Source organism: Alexandromys fortis, unplaced genomic scaffold, assembly GCF_014885135.2.
Source record: "Alexandromys fortis isolate MF-2015 unplaced genomic scaffold, M_Fortis_MF-2015_v1.1 scaffold_154, whole genome shotgun sequence".
NCBI lineage: Eukaryota > Metazoa > Chordata > Mammalia > Rodentia > Cricetidae > Alexandromys > Alexandromys fortis.
The window spans coordinates 3693572-3712353 of NW_026068040.1; the positions used below are offsets into that span (position 1 = coordinate 3693572).

The 18782-nt window shown below is 46.2% G+C and overlaps 1 protein-coding gene across 5 annotated transcripts in view; it reads right to left on the reverse strand.

The window, feature by feature from the left end:
- Positions 1-18782, reverse strand: part of Tbc1d30 (TBC1 domain family member 30) — an 84409-nt gene that overhangs the window by 34722 nt on the left and 30905 nt on the right. For 3 of the 5 annotated variants that reach the window (XM_050165521.1, XM_050165520.1, XM_050165519.1), the window contains 2 exons: positions 2310-2371; positions 1294-1359 (listed from right to left, as the gene is read on the reverse strand). In XM_050165521.1, the coding sequence (XP_050021478.1) occupies positions 1294-1359; positions 2310-2371 (128 nt within the window). Of the gene's footprint in view, positions 1-1293; positions 1360-2309; positions 2372-6187; positions 6586-18782 lie in introns of those variants that run through there. The other 2 variants (XM_050165523.1, XM_050165522.1) reach the window with 1 other exon arrangement.

Consider the following 18782-nt stretch of genomic DNA (forward strand, 5'->3'; position numbering starts at 1 on the left):
TAATTTTCACTTAAGAAACACTCAGTGTTCAAATTCCAATGTTAAGATTACATTTATAAATTAATAACCTTAGAGTACATTTCAGACTTCAGCATTCGAACATAACTTGGCAAGAACAGCATTGATAAATATCTCCAACCAGATGTCTATGCATCAGAATTCTGCTCAAATGCCCACTGCATACCTTTGCATTGTTGCAGGTATCTGACTGCAACAGATGTCAGACCAATTATCTCACCCACCACTGCCCCATTACACACACAGACAGACAGACAGACCACACACACACCTGTTCCTCCCATCCACACCAACAGCACCTCTACCTTTACCCACTTCGGCCAAAATCTGGAGGTCATCTTTGACATCCTGCATATGTCTGATAGTCAATGCACTGGCGTTCAGCTCAGCTCAGGCTGCAAAGTACATTCAGAATCTAGCCCTTCTCACCATCTCCAGGGACCACTGGCCCCTTTCTTGCCTGAATTATTTAATCTACATGTTTCCTGGTATGTAGCCTCACATCTTATATGCTCAAAGCAGTAGACAAAGTAGCCCATCTGACCTGACCAGACTGCTTGGAGCTTCCTGGCGCTCTCTCTGGTGTGTATGTGTCTGTCTGTCTGTCTGCCTATCTGCCTCTCTCTGTCTCTCTCTCTCTGTGTCTCTCTCTCTCTCTGTCTCTCTCTCTCTGTTTCTCTCTCTCTCTGTTTCTCTCTCTCTCTCTCTCTCTCTCTCTCTCTCTCTCTCTCTGAATGAATGAAGAGCCCTAGTGCATCTACAGCCTAGGAAAACATTCATGGCTGAGCCACTCAAGTTGCCTCTAGACCCAGCCCCTCCTACGGCTTCCCCTGCCTCTGAGCCTCCCACCATAGCCTCTTCCTCTTCTGAGATCACACCCCAGGTGCTCCCCACCTGAGTGCCTGCCCCCAGGCAGCTGCAGTTGACTGCTCACTTCCTCCTTCAGGTCCCTACTCACATGTCACCTTCTATAGAAATTTCCACCCCCTTATCCCTCTTCTCCCACGCTCTCTTTATCTCTCTCTGCTTTATGTCTATCTACAGCACACAGCACAGTGTGACACACTCTATTGGATTCCCTGTAAGTTTTATGAGGACAAAATATTCCATCTGCTGTTGTTCCCACGGTTGCATCCCTAGCACCCCGAACATTACCAGGCACGAACCATGAATACCCGATGCACGATTAATGAAGAATACACTTTCTGACTTCCCAGATATTTTAAAGGGCAGAGTGGTGGTCGTTTTGTATTTTAGCCCTGTGAACCCACTCACCTTTCTCCTCCACTCCTTTGGGATCCCTGTTGACAGTCTGGCAACTGCCTTGAGAGCATCATACCACTAGGACCAGAGAGAAATATTAGAGAAGTAATAATACAAACCGGGAGCAGCATTTCCCGGCTTCCCCATCTGGACATCTGTGCTGGCAATTTTTATGTCAACTTGACACAAACTAGATTCACTGGACAAGAGGGAGCCTCAATTGAGAAAACGCCTCAGTAAGATCTGGCTACAGGATAAGGCAGGTCTGTAGGGTATTTTCTTAATTAGTGATTGATGTGGGAGGGCCCAGCCCATGGTGGGTGGGGCCATCCCTGGGCAGGTGGGCCTGGGTTCTATAAGAAAGCAGGCTGAGCAAGGCATAGGAGCAAGGCAGGAAGCAGCACCCTTCTGTGGCCTCTGCATCAGCTCCTGCCTCCAGGTTCCTGCCCTGTCTTATTTGATGATGAACTGTGATGTGGAAGTGTGAGCTGAATAAACCCTTTCCTCCCCACCTAGCTTCAGTCATGGTGTTTTGTCACAGCAATAGCAACCGTGACTAAGACAGCATCCAAAGGACATGAGAAAATTAACAGCACCCTAGAACTTTGGCTTCTCTCCACCAGAAGCTATCTTTCTGGGGGCTGTAAGGGTCCCAAGCCTTAAATATCCTAACCAAACACCCTTGTTGCCCATGTGACCCCAACAGTTGGGAAGATCTGAAACAAAACGCCATACATCCTATGAGTTAAAGCTCTATCTGTGAGCCACTCTGTGGTGCCTGAGGTGAAACTGTAACCATATTCACCTACTCTTGTATCACTTCATTAAAAAACGCAAAATTGCTCATTGTACCTATAAACCCAGGTTACTTAGGCTTTAAAAGTTATTGTATTACAAACTGCAGAAAAAAAAACTGACATCTCTTGTGTATAAAAATATGTGTGAACATTTTCATTTTAAGCATATATGACAATGCTGATATCCCCAAATTAAAAAAAAAATGCCTTTAAAGCCAAAAACAAAGTTACCTGCTGAAACCCATTTTGGCCTAAAGATGGCTCAAGTGTGAACTTCAGTTTTGTGTCAGCTCCTGGAAGGAGATTAAGTAGTTGTTGTTTATGCGAATTATAACAAAGTTGTATCGTAAATAAATTCAACACTCGACTCTACTCAATTGTATTAAAATTTTTAAATGTTTTTACTAAATTTTAGCCAATTTAATTAAAATACATTAATTCTAATGAAAAATGGCTTAAGACAATAAAATGGAGTTTAAAACATCAGATGGTAGCTTCCACACATGCCTGGAGTAACACGAAACCAAAGCCAATACCTGACACCAGAGGCGAGAGCCACAGACATCATCATCTCTGAGTCCTAAACTCAAACTCCTTAGTCTGTCTGGACCTCAATTCCCTAATCACTGAAGTGAGGACAGCAGCTTCTACCTCAGAGGACTGTTGGCAGTGACTGGCTGTGATCTCACCTGGGTAGCTAGCAGTTACAAAACACAAAGGGGTGATTCTCCAGTTGTAGAGTTTGTTTTTTCTGCAACAGACAGACTAAGACAGTTAAGGAAACTTCAAGGGCTGGAGTCGAGGCTCGGCAGTGCATCCGCTATCTAGCATGTGTGAGACCATAGGCTTCATTTCCAGCGCAGGGGACAGGCTACTTCACTGGAGCATCAGAAGCTGTGCAATGCCATAGTGGCACTGTGAACGCAGCAAGACAGGAGAGCTAGTGCCTGGTGTGGACAAGGCACTGAGCTAGAATTCTCACAGGACAAAGCTAGGTTCATCGGTGTACCTCTTCCTGCTTGCTTTGATTTAGCAACACCGGGGATCGAATCTATAGCCCAGTACATGCTCTTTCACTGAGCTACACCTTCCCATACTCCCTTCTGCTTATGGGAGGATTTATTACAACAAGTCCATTTGGTAACTTCCAAATATTTTAATTCTATCTTAATAAACCTATTTGTTGAAGATAAAAACATATCAAGTTCTAGACTATAAACTAAATATAGGACTAAATTCTAATCCTAAGTAATCTAATGCTTTAATTTTCTTTAATTTAGATCCCAAATCTATGGAACAAAAGTGGGAAAGTAAATAAAAAATAAATTTTTGTTACTTATATTTAGCCTTTATTCACAATTCTGTAATAGAAATATGTGTTGTTATTGAAGAGAAATTCTATAACAATTCTTATTCTTGTTTAAAATCTATGAAAATATAATATAATCAAAACTGAAGATACAATATATCCTTTTTTTACAACTTCAAAATCATTTGATAACATAGTTTAGTTTTCATGCAGACTCGTTACTTCACCCCAATTGCCTAGAACTCGCTGTGTAGATCTGCCGTGTCTTTACTTCCTGTATCTTCTAAGTACTGTGATTATAGGCAGTCACCATCATCCTGCCCAACTTTAAGCTGTGTGTGTGGTCTTTGTGTGTGTGTGTGTGTGTATGTGTGGTGTGTGTGTGGTGTGTATGTGTGGTATGTGAGTGTGTGGTGTGTGTGTAGTGTGTGTAGTGTGGTATGTGTGGTGTGTGAGTGTGTATAGTGTGTGTGTGGTGTGTGAGTGTGTGGTGTGAGTGTGTGTGGTGTGAGTGTGTGTGGTGTGTGTGTGGTATGTGAGTGTGTGTGGTGTGGGTGTATGTTGTGGGTGCATGTGTGTATGTGTACAAGTAAGCATGCACATTGGGTGTCTTCCTCAGTCACTCTCCACCGTATACTTTAGCTCACAGTGTCTCACTATGGCGCTCACCCATGCTGCTAGGCTATCAAACTCCAGAGATGTGTATCTATCCCACCACCGCCTCTGAATGCTAGGGCTACAGGTTTGCACTGTGCAGTTTGGCATGGGTTCTTGGGATGCAAATTCGGGTCCTCATGTGCACACAACAAGCACCTTAGCATTCAGCCACCTCCCTAGCCCCTTTAGCTAATTAAAAAAAAAAGATTTATTGTTTACAAGTTCAAAGATCAAGAAATGTTAAACATTCTCAATAAATATTCAGAACGATCAATTGACGACACTTGCTGCTAAAAAGTCTGTAGGCTGCACATATTAAAACCTTGCAACTTCTACCACTTAGATGGAGCACTTAGAGGTAGGGACAGAAAGGAGCAATCTTCAGGACTTAAAAAAAAAAATAAGAAAGTGGCCTTTTAAAAGGCATACATATGGGATCAAGAAGCAAGAAAGGCATGCCTGGTTCGCCCAAGCCCATGACAGTAGCAGACAGATGGTGGGATGTTGTTCTTATTGATGATGGAGTTATGGGGCCCTGTACAAGTGTTCTGGACCTAGATTTCCTGTCAAAAATGCAGGGCATCTGATAATACCTTGACATTTCAAAGCTTTAAAAATCAAAATGGTGTTATAACTGGATAGATGGATTTCTTCTCCAAGAAAAGATTAATTGCCCACTAATTCTCATCTCTGAGAACGGTTCTAATCACCTCCTGCCTCCTTAGTGGTACCAAGAATGCCTCCAGTTCCAACCCCTGAAATGGACTTTGTTGAAAGGGTGCTGTCCAGGTCCGGGGTGCTGAATGTAAGCGCTTATAATTATGATTTTCGCTCTATTACAACAAAAACCAGGAAATCCTGACCCATGGTAACTTTGCCACAGCCCTGAAACCACCGGGTTCCCGCTGTGATTGACAAAATGTGTTGCTTTGACTTTTTGGAGCCACTTGCTGGGAGTAATCCGATTGCTTTCCTGTGCTGAAACCCAACTGGGGCTAGTTAGTCAAAACCACAACTATTTTCTCCTGATCAAAAATGAATCAGGTTTTAAGTGAAACTGATCATTCGCCGCCCGCATGCAAAGGCTTAAATCGGGTCATTTTCACACTCTTTTTTCTTCTATGTGAGATGAGAGGCGAGCAGGTTTATATTTCATCTGATAATCACAGCTGTTCCGGATTCAGAAATACAAAACGTGGGAAAATTCAACGTGGGAAGGCGATAAAGAAAGAGAAAGAAAGAAAGAAAGAAAGAAAGAAAGAAAGAAAGAAAAAAAGAAAAAAAGAAAGAAAGAAAGAAAAAGGTAAAAAGGAGACGATGAATAAATACCACACTCTGCAATTAGACACTTCAGTAGTGGAGAAAAACAAAGAAGCCACGAGGTTCGGAAAGGCGGCGACGCATTCCACCCTTTGGGACCCAGTGCCTGGGCAGAATCTGCAACAGCAGGGTGACAGCCGGTCCCAGAAGGGCTGGAGAGGTGGGAAAGGAGGGTACGTTGGAGACCACAGACTGCCTGGAGGCACCTGGGGCCACTCCAGGGAAAGGTGAGCAAGCGCAGAGCTCAGGCTCAGCGGGCAAACAGAGCGGCCACCCCCTGCCAGAACCCTCAGCATCCAGGCGCCGGTGCCAGGGCCAGGCTCTTAAAACCCTAAGCAACGATGCCAGGTGACCGAGCTGGCGCGGAGATAAGCAGAGCCTGGAGAAACAGGGATATGTAAACACAAGGTGACGGTAGGAAGGGCCTGTTCTCACACGGCCAGGCTGGCTCCTGGACCTTATCTAGGCACAGTTCGTGCCCTCTCCTACCCCAACACAAACACATCACAGGGACTCTCGGGAAAACACATACTGGATAGCCCTTTGCAGTAGCTGCCTTTCCCTCCAACCTGCGGGTCAAGGCCAACCCACACACCTCTTTGGAGGTCTGGCTTCTAGCGAACCCGAAGCACAATAGGTGACGCAGCCTGGGCTGGAAGGGGCAGCCTCCTTCACTTCCCCACCGAGTGCATAGGCCGCGGGGTGGCTTCTTCAGGACAGCGGGGTCGTCAGTGCCCTGGTGGCCGTTGAACGCACCCAGGCCAGGGTCTGCTCCCATCCCTCCCACCTGCACCTCGGTGCCCATCCACAACCCGCGCCTTACCCGGCTCCAAGGTGCACAGCAACCGGGGCGCGGTCCGTGAGATGCAGCTGCGCTTTTTGAGCACATTGCTCAGGATGGTGCCCACGCCACCGCCGCCGCCGCCCTGGCGCTTCTGGCATCGCCCGCCGCGACGCAGGGAGCTGGTCAGCTTGTCCTGCCGCATCCGAGAGCACCGTCGGCCTCCCGGGTCCTCGCTGCTGCGCCGGAACGACTCCGCACGCGGGACTCAAGAGAGTCCAAGCCGGCGAGGCTCCGTGGCAAGCTGCGAACGCGCAGCTGGAGCTCCGGAGACGAGAGAATCAGAGAGACGCCGGCGGGAGCAGCAGGAGCTCCGGGAGACCGGCTGGCATCTGCAGTGCGGAGCCCAAACGGTTGCGACCGGAGCCGGCTGGGAGGGGAGTAGGGCGGGAGCGAGCGCGCGGGCGCACAGAGACGGAGGCGGCGCTTCAGCACCCAATCCCTGCTTCAGCCTGAGCAAGCAGGGCGGTCTGAGTCCCTGAGTCCAAAGCCAGCTTGGAGGACAGAAACCAGAAAGAAGGCAAGGATGTCGCACTTCTTCTAAGCCTGGGAGGGATGGAGCGGCCGCAAGTGCAGACACCTCCAAGTGTCCACCTAGTCTGAGCAGCCAGGAGAGAGTGGGTGGAGAGAGGGAGGGCAAGGATTTCCGCGGAGGAGCAGACCCTGGGGCGGAGAAGCTGGCAGATGGTGACCTCAACCTTCAGCCTAAATTATGCTCATGTCTTCCCTGGCCACTTAGAAGGAGGGCAAAGAATCATGTTTGATAACAATAATAACAATATAGTTCCTCTTGGGAAAACTCTAAGAAAATGTTTTCCATTGAAGAAGCAATTTTTGAAAGAAGTGTTTCCAGGGGAGCGTGACCAGGCCAGGTTCTCAATAAGAAATATCTGCCAGGCTTGAAAAACCCAGAAGACACTTGAAAGAGTATTGAGTCAAAGCTTTAAGGAGGTGGGTTGGAGTGAAGACACAGTAAGACTGGCATCTTGGCCGACACTGTGACGGTGACATTGAAGGTGTGGGCTCACCCAGACGGATGGAGGGTGGTGGGCCACATCCTGACAAGTTCAATCCAGCCTGAGGCTGATGTGGGCAGTCCACCAAGAGCTGCCTCAAGCTAGCAATCCTGGGTAGGCAGAGAGCCCAGGATGCAAGCGCTGCAACATGCCTGTGGCTCTGCTAGGTGTGCAGCAGCCCCCCGCCCGTGGCTCTGCTAGGTGTGCAGCAGCCCCCCGCCCGTGGCTCTGCTAGGTGTGCAGCAGCCCCCCCCCCCAGCCCTATACTGCTTTCAGTCAGGGTGCCACTAAGTTGCCCTGACTGGTCTTGAACTTGTGATCTTCCTGAATCAGCCTCCTGAGTAACTGATATAACAGTATTAACCCCCAGACCTGGGTTGACTGATATGTTTTTCCTCTACCTATACTACATGTAAATATAAAATCATGCAATAAACAGGCATAGGGATGTAGACGCCCCCCCCAAAATCTGTACTTATGGAATTTTCAAAGTACCCTTTTTCTTACTGCATTCTTTGAATCTCAATTTTCAAATCTTCCAGCGCTCTAGATAACAGCAAGCGTGGCATCATAACCATTAGCAGTTCAGACTCAGACTTCTTCAGCCCTCCCTTGACACACCTGTTCAACCACCTCTCTCCTTAGACCACAGAATGCCCTTCCAGGCATCTTCAGCAAAGTTCTCAGGAGTACTGGTCAACCAGCTAACCTTCATAAATATCCTGCCAGCCGAAGGATATTTCTATGAACTCTGTCTTCTCCCTCCTTTGCCAGTAAGACAAGCTGGAAATCGCTTCATCTTTTCTTCCTGTGGAAATTTCACAGGCTTTAGGCAGCTCCTGCAAGTCACTGGTCTGGCTCAACAGCTGCTGTACCAGCTCTGTGTGTTCTTCATGTCCATGTGGTGCCAAGTAAACACACACTTACTTAAGATCCAGTGTCTACCTTAAGACCTGAACTCCAGATCTAGTGCATTCTCCATCTGAATGTCTTCATCAGGAACAAGACAATGGCCCACAATTATTTCCATAGTTTCAACATAAGCAAGTTCCAGGCCATCTGGGGCTACACAGTGAGACCCTATCTAAAAATAAAAGACAGAGACGAGAAGATTGTTTCTTAGCAACCCTTCAAGATATAACTTGAGAGTTACCAAAATAGAATATATGGCTAGGGCTAAGACACTTAATTGTGACTCTCCCTTGGGAAGCCCATTCCACACTTGCATTCATCTTATTCTCTTCCCAGGCATCTCCCCGCTCTCTTAGCCCACATAATTAGAATCTACGTGAAGCCTATCATTTACAAACTTTGCTCTCCTTTGACAAGCTCACATCTATACTCTCGGATAAGACGTGCATTATTCCTGAACATCTCTCCTCTGCTTAATCTTTCGGTTTGAAATCTATATTAAAATCTCTTTTAATAAACTGCAAGTCTACTTCAAGAAATCAAGAGCTGTTTTGTCCTCTCTCCACTCCTTCGGTGCTCCTGAACTTGGACTATTAGAAAAGAAAAGGCCATTCTTAAAGTACAATGGGATATTTCCATGTCAAAAGCGGGGCAACAGGAGAGCATAAAGATTTTTGCATTTGGTCATCTTTGGGGGGGGGGGAGTGAATTTTTAAAACCATGGGAGAGGAGGTCGGTGAAAGGCCCTGTTCTCAGAAAACAAGGTGATGGGGTCTGAGGAAGAACAGCACAGAAACTGTCTTCTGGCCTCCACATCCACCTGCACACATGTGAACACACACACATGTACACACACACACAATTTCAAGGGAAGGAATGGTATGGACATAAGGATGGAACATTGAGATTTCTCTAGATTTGCCCTAAACAGTTTGACTTTGAAATAATGCTTATTTAAATGCTAGTAAATTTAAGTTCTTAAATGAAACTATGGAAATAAATGAACAGAAATGAACCTAACTGAATATAACATTTACAACATAAAAACACAAGAAAAAATGATTGTGCTTAAAACAGGGATATATACTGTAAGGAAAAATAGAACTGAAAAAAATCTTAATTTTACTCAATAGTTAACAATATTGGTGTTTTAACTCATGTGCCATAGGAGAAAGCAAATGTCAAAGGGAGCCAATATTATATAAATTATATAATAAGTATATTTTTTTGTTTAAAATACTATGTAACATCTGTTAAGACAGGCTCTCCTTATGTGAGCCAGGCTGGCCTCAAACTTGTCACCCCACTTCAGCCTCCTGAGTGCTAGGGTTGGAGGTGTGAGACACCACACTCAACTTAAAATTAATGTATTTACATCGGAACTGCTAGTAGGAACCAGCTTTGTCCCTCAGATATCAACTTGCCTGCTGATCCAAACTGAACGGCAGGTCACTAAGCAGTAACGAACATCCCAATCAGCACCCAGGGTATGGTGACTAAACTCACTCTCCACTAAAAGAAGCAAAGGCTCCTGGGAAAACGACTGCCTCCGGGCCTGAGCCAGAAAAAAAAGTGCTTGTGAGCCTGTAGCACCTTCATGCGCTCAGGATGAACGGGGTCTCTTCGCAGGGCACAAAAGCCACCTCAACAGGCAAACATAAAAACAACCCCAGGATCAAAAACAATCTCTGCATTTGACTGAAGAAACGCAGAACATCTTTTAAGTACTTTAATAACGGTGTTCTGAGCAAGCCAGGAAAAGGAGTCAGCCCCCAGAACGCCGCACACTTACGTCGGAGTCCAGGGCTTTGTGAAGCGCCCCCAGATTTGAGGACGCAATCCGACATGGTTTAACTCTACATACGAATGAGGTTTGCAGAACTCTGTTAGCGAGAGGTTAGCCGCGAAAGCAAGCCAGGCTGGCGTGCAACAGAGGAGCCCTGTGGCTGCGCTGCCTGCCTGAGGACTGAGAAAGCGCCCTTTATAAAATGGAGTCGGTGTGTCCTCCAGATCTGCTCAGATTTCCCGGGCTCCTTCCACATGCTCCGGCGCTCTATCCCTCACTGCCTGGTACTTTTACATGGGATGTATGCACTGCCCTTCATCTTCGCTTAGCCGTCCGGCCTCTCGGTGATGCTGAGGACCATAGGAAGCTCTGCTGCCTTGTGCTTATCTGGACAGTGCTTTAGGGGGTTAATGTGCTCCTGAGACTGGAGATGATGAGCCAGCAGGGGTAGCAAACTCCAGAAGGACAAGTGTTCAGTGAGTATGGTCTTGCTTCCCAGAACTCTCCTCTGCTCAAACCTTAGAGGACTTTGTGTCTTGCTCTAACAAAGGATGCTATTCACATTGCTCCTCACTGGGCCAGGCAGCCTCATGGTCCAAAAGGAGGAGCCGCTTGTGTGGGAAGGACACCCAGCACCCGAGGCTGTGTGACACATGCCACTCAGAGCAGCCCCCACCCTTCGGCTCAGATGTCACGCTCATCAGGCAAACCTCTGATTATCGTTTGGCTCCAGGAAAGGGCTGCCTGCCTAGAAGAGAATGTACTGAACACAGCAAGCGGTGGCCACCACCGTTCAGCTGATGCTGAGCAGGCTGGTGATCAAGATTCTGGGCTGTCAGAGATGAACCCTGACCCTGGATGGGGCAGCGAGCAGCTCACGGCTGACAGATTTCTCTGAAATTCTTCACAGTATTTTTCTTCTTCCCAAACGAGCGTTCCATTTCATTTCTTTCAGATAACAAGAGAAAACGGCAAAAAAAAAAAAAAAGCAAACAAAAAATGGGGGGAGGGATTCTATGAAATTTTTCCACTCTAAAACTGCATAAAAGTTAGCATCGTTTGTGTGTGTGTGCATGTGTGTACATGTATGAGTGTGTGTGTGTTTCTGCTACTATGGCAATAAGTAGCAAAGGAATTAAACAATATTATTTTGTTTACATTGGGGAGGAAAGCCCAGACTGCCAACTTTTGTAACAAACAGATAATTAAGTTAGTGCTAAAATACTCTAAAAGTAGCCATGGCACAAGCCTGGCATTATATTTACTATGTGACTCATCGTTTCTTATTTCATGTCTGCGATATTGTTTTCCAAATGCAAACAATGTCATCTGAAGTGAGCTCAGAGAAAACAAGCCAGCGTGGCATTTGCCTGCGGCTCTCGCAGTAGGGCCAACTCATCCTTAGCCTCTGCTCATCAAATGCCCCTTCCTACCAAACAAAGTCAGTGAGTTCCCACTTGAACCAATCACACCTTGGCACTATCTGGAATAGCTATGATTTAAGCTGGGCAAAGCACAATGTAAATTGTATGCTGGGTGCCTTGGATGTGACATAGGGGGTGAGGCAGGAGGATCACACGCTTGAGGCCAGCATGGGCTACGTAGCATGTTCTGGGCTAGCTTGAGCTACAAAATGAAACCTCATCCCTAAATACTTCTTCACACCACATGAGAGAGTGTCCTTTGTATCGTCAAGGAAAGAGAGTGTTTTGAGGAAACGTCCTGAACATCTCAGAGCTAGAAATTCTGAGATTGGCCAATGAATTAAAGACCATTTGCTCACAGGGCACTCAGTGAGTCTTTCAGCCTACATGTTGGGAGGGGCCTCTGAAAGCAAACTTTGTCTTGAATGAGAGAAACAAGCAAGTCTGAAGGGAAGACAAGCCCAACATCAGGGATGAAAACCATGTCCCAACAGGCTTCCGAAAAGGACCCGGATCTGAAACACTTCTGATTTCCTATTGCTATTTTTGCTTAACAGCAAGGTCTCCAAATGAAAAGGGCCTACGTATTTATTCTCGGGGACAGAGCAGGCCTGGTGCTGGCAATTACCATAGGGAAGGCTAAGGAAGCCTGCTGCCAGGGGAGGGTGCCAGGCTGCTCTGGGACCCTGCGCCTGGATCATCCCCAAGGCTACTGCTTACCACCCACGGCTGCCTGCACAGCCGCAGAGCTCCCTGGCCGTTACTGCCAACAGCCTTGTCTCTGAGGGCACAGGGATCTCACAGGTCACTGTATGTGAGGCATCTCATGTTGGGCAGCGGAGGAGTGCATACATTTTGTACTCACGCTTACTAAGAGCAGCGATAAAGACTGCACCTTCCTTTCCCCTTCTCCCGACAGTCACTGACCATCTGTAGGCTCCTGGATGGTAAGAAGCAATGTCTCCATGCATCTCCTAATGTCTGCTATCACCTGGATCTTGGTGCTCAGCAGGCTTGACTGTCAGTACCAGTGAGAGACAGTCAGCCTGGAGATAGGGTCTCTGAATAGGCACCCCTTAGGTCACTGGGGACATGCCCTTGAAAGGGAAGTGAGATGCGGAACTCTGGTCCTTCCTCTGCTTCTCTGCCTTGTAGCCTGTAATGAGGCAGAGTTTGCTCCACCAGCACTCCTGACTCATCACAAGCTCAGAGCACAGAGCCAACTAGATCATGGCCTGAAGCCTCCAAGACCGGGAGCAGAATGAACCTTTCTCTTTATGGATTAATTGTCTCAAGGGTTTTTGTTACAGTGATGGGAAGCTGACTCACAGAGTACTGATAGCCACTTCCCTAGAAAGTTAACATTCTCCCCAAGCCTACTGAAAATTAGAGTCAATCAGTAGCTCTTTCAGCTCCTTACCCAGGACGGAGCCTGCATACGGTAAACTCACAGTGATGAAGTTCAGAGCCCAGGACCGAGCCCACATATGCTGAACTCACAGTGATGAACATAGAGCCCAGGACGGAGCCCGCATACAGTGAACTCACAGAGATGAACTTCAGAACCATTTTCTCCCACCAGAGAGACACAGGAGCTGAGTGACAGGAAGGAGTTGAGGGGGGAGGAAAAAGGCTACAATTTCCCGACACATCACATCACGTGACATACATGGAACATTTTACTGTCTTTTTATACGATTCTGCTCATCTTAGTCATAAAAGCAGTTCCTCTATCTAAAAGCAGGCATCCTCCAAGACAATGCGGTGTGGCTTTTGTCTTCTGTTAAACGCAGAGAAAAGACACCACCACACACAGAACAAAGGAGCTGGGAGGCTCCAGAAGCAAATCAGTCAGCCCCATTCTTCCCGTCTCCCTAGTGCTGTTTGAGCATCTCAGAAACATTCTCTTCAATAAGATTTAAAAAGAAAAAAAAACCCAATAAATTCTACCTAAACACACTCAAAAATTCTGCAAGAAGTATTTCAAGACAAATAAATGACTTTTATTTATAGATCAGATATTCCAAATTAAAAATAGATCTAATATTATAATTTAATTCACGGTGCAGAGTTCATGTATCTTAGCATTGTACTGGAAGTACAAGTGAACCCTCTGCAAGCCACAGAGTGACCAGCCCGGCAAGGCAGGCTGGCTGTGCAATCGTGGTGTGAACGACTCTGGGTTTAAAACTCACTCCACAGAACCACACCTCGTACCATTAACTAGGTCCAAACATACGGCTGGTGAGGTCATAGGCCATGGGAGAGAACCTACCACTATACTGCTAAATGGATACAGTAATAAACCACCCCTTGAGTTCTTATTTACCCACAAATCAGTGTCTCTCGACCCTCATCAGAAAAGCTTCTGTATACAGTACACGGTGATTAACATAGAGACCTGCAGTTTGTCAGTGTGCAGGAAGAAAGAGACCGTGGAGTGCTCAGCTCTGAATGGGATATCTGGGTTCTCTCTCTCTCTCTCTCTCTCTCTCTCTCTCTCTCTCTCTCACACACACACACACACACACACACACACACACACACACACAGAGCTCAGTGGTCATCTGGGATGAAGAGCTAGGAAAACAGTCAGAGCCAGAGGCTGTGCGCATCTATAGAAAATAATGGATTCTGGAGAACTGCACACCCAGGAGCTCGCAGTGACTGTAGCTGCGTGCACGAGATCAAGCCAGCCAGACATGCCAGCCCAATGGGGGAAGCTCCTGAAGTCCAGCCCTTCCTGAGGACTATATCTGCCAGGGGAAGGGTATAAGTTTCCTTCAAATGTGACCTTCAACAGGCTATCTGTGCTCTGTGTTCCAGAAGATGATCCTACACCACGTTCTTAACAGGATGCATGGCATGGGCTCACTGTGTGTGTGTGTGCATAACAGGATGCACGGCGTGAACTCACTGTGTGTGTGTGTCTGTGTGTACATAACAGGCTGCATGGCATGGACTCGCTGTTTGTGTGTGTGTGTGTGTGTGTGTGTGTGTGTACATAACAGGCTGCACTGCGTGGACTCACTGTGTGTGAGTGTGTGTGCGCGTGCGCATGTGTATGCGTGCGTGCGTGTGTGTGTGTGTGTGTGTGTGTGTGTGTGTGTGTTAGAGAGGGGGTAGGGAGAGAAAATATAAAGCTGGGAGAATATAAGCAGTGGGGGTTTAGGGGAAGAATTGGAAGGGAATAGGGGATGGATTTGATCAAAACACATTATGTGAAATTCCTAAACAAGCACTGAGGAGGCAAACACAGGCAGATCTCTAGGAGTCTGAGGTCAGCCTGGCCTACAGAGCAAATTTCAGGGCAGTCAGGGCTGTCAGAGAAACCCTATCTCTCAAAAAAAAAAAAAAAAGCCCTTCAACACTAAAAGCTAATTTTAAAAATGAAATATGAAAGCCATTTTAATGTGTATGACCTTGGGAATGCGGATGGAATATGCTTGTGTCAGGAGTCGGCATTGTGACAAGCTGATAACGTAGTCTTCCGTGTAGCGCAACCCCTGGCACAAACACTGATAGAGAAGAAGCCGGGGTGGCCTAAGCCACAGGTGTATCCTAGCAAGTGGCCATATTTATGTTCTGTGGGCCAAGGTCCACATAAACACTGGCAATAGAGAGGAGCTCCTGAGGAAGCGGACAGCCCGAGACGTGCATGTTCTGTGTTCTCTCTCTCACCTAGAAGCAATGTGGGGTGGCACACTCTACTTGCAAACTTAATATAGCAACTGCGGCACCTTTAATTACCACAGCCTTAGTCCCTGCTTGCAACAGAGCATCACTTGGCAGGATGTCAGTCTGGCATGATGCCAACACCAATCCTATACACCAGCTCCTGGGGAGGAAACACATTGTGTCTTTTGAGAAAGAAGAGATTGCCTCTGATAATGTTAAGCCTTCCTGGCACTGGATGCTTAATGACAGCTTCGGTGTCCCTTACCCAAAATGGTTGTGACCACGAGGGTTTCAAATTGGAGGTTTTTGTTCAGATTTATTTGAATAAATGTAGTGAGAAATCTTAGGACTGGGACCTGTGTTTCATCTTCACTTTCTATATGCGGTTGGAAGGGTGATGTTAGGCAGTGGTTGCAATTCTCTTCGGGACAGGTGTGGTGATCCACACCTATAATCCTGGCATCTGAGGGTTTGAGACAGAACTGAGAGTTAAAGCTGGGTTGGGTTACCTAGTAAGACCTGTCTCAAAAAAAAAAATGTTTGTATGAAAAGTAAAGCTGTGGTATAGAGTTTTTCTACTTCTATTATCACCATATTGGCACTCAATTTTTTAAATTCTGGCTCCTGGATTAGCGGTGATAAAGCTGTGTGTTTTGAGAAAACGTGAAAGGCCTTTCTAACACAGAAACTAATACACACAGTCATCCTCTTTGTGCCTTTTCCTCTCACTGTGTAGCCCTGGCTGTTCTGGAACTCGCTATGTAGACCAGGCTGGCCTCAAACTCAGAGAGATTCCCCTGCCTCCACCTCCTGAGTGCTGGTTAAGTGTGTGTGTCAGTGCCCAGCTTGTAGGTTTCTTTCTAACTATACCTAGAAAACACACAGCTTATCAGAGTGGGGTCCTCCTAATCACCTGCATTTCACACCCCACACCCCCACATGTAGTTCACCTCTGTGCTTGCATTATTCATATGAAGATTTTGATGCCCTCAATAAATCATAAGCTTCTTTGAACGCAGAAACTAATTTTATTCATTGTTTCGTCTCTCTCCACCCGTGCCTGCAGCTATCATGGGGCTGGCTACACATTTGCTACCCAGTACATGAACGCTAAAAATAAATAAAATCAGAAAGTCATCGTGTCAAGAAGAGAACCCTGCCTTCCCACTCACTAAAAATTGACATTTTAATTCAATTACAAGAGGAATAAGCAGATGTGTTTATGAACAGTATTTTGACTAACACTTGTGCAAATTTAAAAAAAAAAGCACACACTATTTTTAGACTCCTGACAAGTTTCCAATGTGTGTGATGTGTAGTTGGTGATGCTCAACTATCACACCCTTGCCCTGCTCACCCTGGACATGTAGACACAAAGGGAGGTGGCATGAGAGAAGAGCTAAAGCTCACAGTCTAAAAAACAGCTGCCAGGCCTAGACACCTGGCTGGGTAACATCCCAGGCTCCTTACAGGAAATGGGACAAGTGAAGCCCCAGCTCCTTAGATGTTGCTCTAAGGAGCAAGTACTACAGACACAACATCCACCGCACGCCAGCCACACAGCGAGCTCTCAGAAATGTCACCTGTTCATTCATAGGCACTTGGGTTATTTCTGAAGACTTGTTTTTTGTTTGGTTGGTTGGTTTGTTGTTGTTGGGTTTTTGTTTTGTTTTTGAGACATGGTCTTACTATGTAGCTCTTGCTATCCTGAAACTCACTCTGTAGACCAGGCTGGAGATCTGCCTGCCTCTGCCTCCTGTATGCTAGGATTAAAGGGGTGTGCCGCCACACTGGTATGTTTACCTTCCATAGTAAGACTGTCACAGATTACTGCCACCGGGTCACTTGAGCTCCTGTTCTTTTTTTTAACCTCCCAATCTGACCTAGTGATCTTATCTGAAATGTCAGGAAAGTAATACAAAAAAAAAATAAGCATTCATTTATACTGACAAATTGCTCACATTATTCTTGATCTTTTTTTTTTTTAAAGTTTGTCGAACACAGCCTAACATTTACTAGAAAGTTTGCTGGTCTTTGAGGTTTTTTTTTTTCATTCTTTGCAGTACAAATAAACTTTTCTTGGCAAATTCCACACGCCTACATGTACTAACAACAGTTTTGTCAAACTGGGGGTTGCAAATATATCCCAAAAAAAGAAATAGCTTGTTCAAAAAAAGGGGGAACTTGGGGTCTAGAGGGATGGTCCGGCACTGGCTGTTCTTCCAGAAGACCCAGGTTCTATTCCTAGCATCCTCATTGTGGCTCACAATCATCTGGAACTCCAGTTCCAGTGGGATCCAATGCCCTCTTCTGGCCTCTATGGGCACCACATGTGTGCAGTGCACAGACATACATGCAGGCAAAACACCTATGCACAGAAAATGGAAATAAATAAATCTCAAAAAGCACATTTTTCTAAGTTTCTCAACTTTCCAGAACTCTATTTCTTAACAGAGATGCAAACATACAGGAGCCAGGATGGGAAGGAGATAGCGACATTCAAAGCTAGAGGTCATCTGCTGACTGCAGAGCAAACACTAGACTGCACGCCTTAATTATCTAAGATCCCACTAAAAAGGAGCTCAGATCAGCAGGGTGTCTTTAACTGGGAACAGGGGAAAATGGCTAAAAGATAACACAGTCAACAGATATACGCAGTTGGTTCTGGGTAGTGAGAATATGATATGGCAAATCATTGTTTTTCTCCTTGAATCCATTTTTTTCACTCTAGGAGAAGAACTCTGGGTGGCTGCCGAGACCCCTCCCCTCGGCATGGGTGTGACTGGTAGACAGATGCTGGGAAGAAGGTCCTCAGGGGTATAACAGCCCACAGGTTGCCCAGGAAACTTCAGGGATGCAGCTGAAGGGGCCAAAAGGGGCCCATCACTCATGCTGGGGTGGGCTCTTTGGCAATCAGCTGCCTCATCTAGGCTTAAGTAACCCCAATAACTCTTTGGTTCAGGAAGCTGAACTTAGGTGGAACCATCTTTGATATTTGGGGTGCTTGTCTGTGATGAACAGATATTTTCATATCTCCCCAGGAGAAGTCATACCAGAGAGAGAAATAAGATGAGTACGAGCAAAAGAAGAGATTAAATAACACCCCCCGAGTCGCATGACTAGTTAGCTGGGATGTTAACCTGGTTTAACTCCAGCCACACTCTAACGACTACATTAATAAAATATAGCCAGATAACTTTACCTGAGCAAATCAAAGCATCCTGGGAGACCTAGAACCGACTTGCTCTCGGCCCCACTGGTGTCCCAACTAGGTGTGATATCCATCATTTCCACATGTTCTTCACATCAACTAACACAGTCACCATTGCTACATTATTTACTAACATTGACACAGGTAACCAAGAAGAAACATCAACAAGGTCTCTCTAGCTGTGCTGGATCCCAAAAGTCCAGAAGAGCAGAGAGAATGAGCAAGCTCGTGGGTGAGGGCAACGGAGCTGGCTTTGCACACGTGGCTCCATGACAAGGCCTGCAGGGGTAAGAACAAGACAGATGAGCTTTGGTGACATCCAGAACATTCCTTTCTGCATTGACCCACCCTGTGAGTTCCCCAGGAGAAATCTGGTCAACGTTCAAGTTTCCTGAGAGACTTCCGAAATGATTTGTTTCTAAAATTAACTCATCCCATGTAAAAAAAAAAAAAAAAAAAAAAAAAAAAAGGAAACAGGAAGCTGATTAGTTGACTGAGGCAGCGTAAACTAAGGACCCTCTCCACAGGTAGGAGATGTCCGATGATGCAG